Genomic DNA, 5,281 nt, shown 5'->3' on the forward strand with positions numbered 1-5,281 from the left:
GCCACTCCAACATGAGTCTGGTCTGTGACTGTCCTGCTGTTCTTACTGAGACAATGTTTGAAAGAGAGAAGATGGTCACAGAACTATCGCTGAAGGGTTCAAGTAACCATAGGCAGATACTGCTGTAAAATAACCTGGAATGAAGTAGAAATCCCACTTGTCATGTGTCTAGAACCAAGTATTTACCCTGGGCTTGACTGACTGTATAGTGATAGCAATAGAGAAACAATGACATGAAGGTGCAAAAGGCTTTTCTGTATGATGTGATACCAAAACCACTGCCTGCACTCACTGATGTCCCTGTATGTGTTAGGCAGGAAGTTGCAACTCTGGTAGACACTCTGCTGCCATAATTACAAACCCAATATTTAATTGCTGGATGTTTGTTGGAGTAATTGGTTGTTCAATCAAAAGTTCAATTGCTGGAATTGTTTTGTTTGCTCCAATTTTCTACCCTCTTGAGAGTACTGTACTCCTTTTGCTTAGGCTGCCCTTAAAACGGAGTGGTGCCTCATTCACAGATGAGTTTGACCCGATACCTCCAAAGCAAACCAAGGAAGAAGATCCTCAGAGAGGTAACCCCTGGGATGGGAACTCTTCTCAAATGTAGTGTCTCATTTGATTCAAGTAACCTTGGATCTTGAATCACTCTGAGAACATGCTGTAAAGAGCCCTGATTCAGCTGCTGTGCTTTGTCTCTTTCAGTCTTGTTGTATGTGCGGAGGGAGTCAGAGGAAGTGTTTGATGCTCTTATGTTGAAGACACCAGATCTCCAGGGCCTCAGAACAGCTGTAAGTGTTATAAAAAAAACCGTAGCACATGAACAAGCTGCAGATAAAAGGGCAATGGTACTTGGTATATAGGAAGCTGGATATAAGACTGCTTATATCTCATGGCTGCTTTCTCTTGAGAATGGAAATGGAAATTGTGAGTAGCAGGTGGATTCTACCCACAGCTCCTGGCACGGGCTGTGTGTTCTTAGTGCTGCAGTGGGGAAGAACACACCTTATGGAAAGACATTTTGTTCAGATCATAATATAAGTCTCCTCTTGAGACAACACATTCATCTTTTCCATTGTAAACCACCTTTTCCATTCTCAAGGCTGTAGATGTGCAATCTGAAGCTAATCCTGGCCTCATGCTGGAATTCTCTGTGTTGTGTTTGAGGAGCACAGAGACATATTTCCGTGATGATTATCAGCAGCATCACTGATAACCCACCTCTCTGGAGATTGCTGGGAAGGAAACAAACAATAAACCTCCCAGATTTGGGGTGGCTTTATGGCTGCACTTCAAGCTCTGTTGGTTTTACAAACTCTTAAAAATAGAGAGTTTGAAAAATGTCAGCACAGAGGATTCTTTGCCATCTTCTCCCTCCCCCATCCCTCAGCACAAAGAATCAAAATCCTCTGCAGAAAATGCTTGTGAAAAAGCTACAGAACTCCTGTCATCCTAAGATGGTAACTGTATTTGTCTAGGAGAGGTCTGCAGGAAAGCTTTGCAGATCAGCTAAAATCTAAGCAAAAACAGCAGTTGGATGCGTCCACAGCAGACACAGTCAAACACTTTCTGTAGTTTCTCTCACTTTTGGATGCATCAGCAAAGGAAGAGTTCAGCGCGCTCTGTGCCCAGCAGATTGAAGCATCAAGCCCCAAACAGGCCAGGGAATGAGAGACAGAAAATGAAGATTATTCCCCAAGGTTCCTGGCCTGGCAGTAGCTGTCAGAAAGAGAGCCAAGGCCAAGCTGCAGCCGGCCCACGTGCCCACTGCCAGACACAGATGTGTTCAAATTGTCCTGTTCAGAGCATTGCTTCAGCCCTTACTTCTTGAGTAAAAGGGAGGGGGAATCCTTTGCTCCTGAATACCCTCGGCTCAGTGTTATCTTTGATTTTTATCATAGGAATTTCATTTTACAAGTACAAAGAGTTGCCATGTTTTCTCTCGCAGATTTCAGAAAAATATGGGCTTCCTGAAGAAAGCATTTATAAAGTCTACAAAAAATGCAAAAGAGGGTAAGCTAATCTCTCATCTGCTTTTATGCTGTGCCTCTAAAACCCCATGCTCTTTGGTACCTTGCCATAGGCTGAAATAGCATTTTAACAAGATAATAAAAAGTAAAGCCATGTGAGGTCTGTGCTATTTGAAGCACATAAAACTTGGATCTTTCTGTGCTTTAAAGATTTGGGATAATGCTTGTTTGTATTATATTTGTTTGGAGTGTAAAGTCTCCCAAGGAAAGGAAGCTGGATGAAGGAGAATTGTTTGGGTAGTTTAATGGGTGATCCTTTGTGTCTCAGTCTGAAAGCCTGAGGTTATAGAGAACTTATCTTACTGCCATCAGAGAGGTATAAAGGTTTGCTTCTCCAAACCAAGTGCCTAAGTATCCCTGGCTCAGAAGGAGACTGTACCAGCTAAATAAGAGCATGGGCAGCCCCGGTGGAGATGAGGGGAGATCTGAAAGGGGAGTGTCTGTTCCCAGCTTTGCCATCCCAGACCAGGGAGGTCAGTAGGAAAGTTCACACTTGCTTTGGGAGGTGATGGATCAGACCCTTCCAGGCACTGGTGGCTCTTGGGCAGCCCCAGTACAGAGCTGCAGGTCCCACTTGAGACCCGGGTCAGGCACTGCTGGGAGAGAGGTGTAGCTCTACAGGGGGCAACAGGCAAGGTTTGCAGTAAATGTGAAATGGCTTCTCAAGTGATTTTAACGTGGTGTTTATTAGTGACCGATCCATGTGGATCTCCCCCATGGCTGAGAGGGAGCAATGCTAGTTTGCATGAGCTGAGGAGCCGCTGAGTCTTCCGTTGGAGGGCAGTGGTCTTGATGTGGAGCCAGGTACTACTTTCAGAAATGTTTTTTGGACTGAAGAACTCCCTCTAGGTCATCCCCCATCTCTGGCAGCAAGTTCTCCCTTCAGCTGATGGAAAGGGAACGACTCATAAACTCCCAAGCTTATTTTCATAAAGCTAAATCCAGAGCCCTTCTTGCAGAGCGAGCAAGATATAATCAGGCTTTGCAAGCAGCAGTGACTGCCTGGGAGATGAACTCATTGTTGTTGCTGGCCCTGCTCCAGAGTTTGAGCATGGGGAGAGACAGGCAGAAAAGCAAGGCTGATGACAGGCCCCGCGTTAGGCAGCCCTGCTGTTCTCACTAGCACAGCCCCGTAAAGAGGTCCTCTGTGTAACAACACAAGGGAACAGGGGCCTTGGAAAGCTGAGGGCTAGTCCAAAGCTCAGCTTCTGCATTTGCTTTCTGGTGATAGTGAGACAAGAAAGTCCTAAAGCTCCTTGGATGGCATCTTCCAACTCATTTGGTGTCACTGTAACTTCATCCCCATGGGACTTGGCTTGTTTGCTTCAATGGGAGCAGAGCTAAAGTGTGAGGCTTGGAGGCGACTGCCGGGTGGGAAGGAGCAAGGCAGTGGTTTCTCTTCCATGCTGTGATGTGGTGTCACTGAACTGGCAAGCTCTTACAAGCACCTCACCTCTTAATCCACAACTGAGCAACCTTTCCCCGTTTAGGAGGAGTTTTATATACGGTCCTAATTTTAAGATTATGGGTGGGCAATAATGAGGTATCTGAATTTGTCAGGAGGCTCTTCCACCTGTTCCTGAACTGAGGGCCCTCAGTGCTGTCAGATGCTGCTCATCCACTGCTCCCAAAATGGAAATGTTCTTCCCAAAGACAAAAAGCAACACCGGCAGCCTCAAGAGAGGGGTTGTCCCATACACCTTCAGTCAGAGAGCGCCTCGAGTCTGATCTCGAAGAACAACTGCAAAGGACAGGGGTGGTCAGTTTATTATTACGGCTTCAGGACTGAGCCAAAACTCAGGTGTGTCAGCTGTGGTGGTGGCTTGTGATGTGGCCATCACAGGTCATCAGACTGTCATCAGACAACAACTCCTCTCAGGTACCTCCAGCTTGGGCTGGACTTTTCTGAACCAGCTGACTGTGAGCATATGTGTGGCAAGAGAGATCCAAGCACTGATGAGTTTGCAGGTGGACCAGGAAATGGCACTGCTTCAGGGGAGAGGCCACCTATACTTTGTTTTGCTTTGGTTTTGTTCATTACTTGATCTGATAAGTAGTGAAGGTTGTTTAATAATGATTGGGAGGGAAAACAGGCAGGTGTCCTTTCCATCCCTTCCCCAAAATGGAGGAGCAAAGAGGCATCTAATGAAAAGAAAAGGCAATCAAATTTAAAAAAATTAAATCAAATTTAAAAATTAAATCAAATTAAAAAAAAAAAAAGAAATTTGACACCTGGTTTAATGAAAGCTGGACCTGACTGATGCCATAGGTTCTTGCTGAAGCATGGGGGACATACAAGATTTTCTCCAGTCTAGTAAATGGTAGGACCAGACACTGTTTCCTGCTCCCCCAGATTTAATTTTCCTTTTAATAATTTTATCCTATTGCTCCATCCTAAACAATCCTCTCTTGGTAATTACAGCTTGAGGGTCAGATCATCATCTGGTGTAAACTAGTGAAGCTCAGTGGTGCTACCTGGATTTACAGCAGGTGAGGACCTACTGTCAGCCATGGGCCGCCTTAGTTTGATGAGCTCATTCAGATGAACTTAGTCTCAGGGTGACTCAAGAGCAATAATAAGCAATTTCGTATCTTGGTGAGGTTTGGTCTAGAAAAACAATACAGGGCTCAGATTCCTAATCAACATTCCCTTGAATCTTTTGTGGTTGAGAAATCAGATGGAAGCACGGTAGCAAGAGGCACAGGTGACTTCTCTGGCTTCCGGCACTAAGATAGCCAGAGATAATTGGAGCAGCTCTGTGGCAAGGCATTTTGTGACAGCCCACCCTTGGGTATCCATGCTGTCTCCCTGGGGGCACCTGTCAGAGGCCAGGCTCCCTGGCATCCCGGGCTCGGGGTCTGGGCCGCTCGCCCAGGCAGCCTCAGCGCTGCTCCTGTCCGGTGCCAGGAGGGGAGATGCAGCCATGACGGTTATGACTCACAGGGAAGACCACTGGACGCTGTCAGACCCTGTGTCTCAGCCTCCCCCTGCGCCGGGTGGGAAGCCCATCCCCAGCTGTTCCCTAACGGAATTAATAGCTGGTTGGTGAAGTGTTTTGCGCTCTGCCAAAAGGCAGCGCAGTGTTGAGCCCAAGGACAAAGCTCACGCCAGAGCAGGTCGGACACGAGGGCAGAGCTCTCACCTTCACCTCTGAAATATGGGCGTGCTGGTCCAGGGCTGTGACAAGCCTGCCCGTACGTGCTATGATCAAACGGCAGGAGCCAGTCGCTGCAACCTGGGGTGGCTGGCC

The 5,281-nt window shown here is 46.8% G+C and overlaps 1 protein-coding gene across 1 annotated transcript in view; it reads left to right on the forward strand.

Moving 5' to 3' along the window:
• Positions 1 to 5,281, forward strand: part of GRHL3 (grainyhead-like 3 (Drosophila)) — a 17,933-nt gene that overhangs the window by 11,295 nt on the left and 1,357 nt on the right. Inside the window, exons 12-14 of the mRNA XM_010283471.1 lie at positions 487 to 575; positions 706 to 791; positions 1,949 to 2,013. Of these exons, the coding sequence (XP_010281773.1) occupies positions 487 to 575; positions 706 to 791; positions 1,949 to 2,013 (240 nt within the window). The remainder of the gene's footprint in view (positions 1 to 486; positions 576 to 705; positions 792 to 1,948; positions 2,014 to 5,281) is intronic.

This window comes from Phaethon lepturus, unplaced genomic scaffold, assembly GCF_000687285.1.
Source record: "Phaethon lepturus isolate BGI_N335 unplaced genomic scaffold, ASM68728v1 scaffold39453, whole genome shotgun sequence".
Classification (NCBI taxonomy): Eukaryota; Metazoa; Chordata; class Aves; order Phaethontiformes; family Phaethontidae; genus Phaethon; species Phaethon lepturus.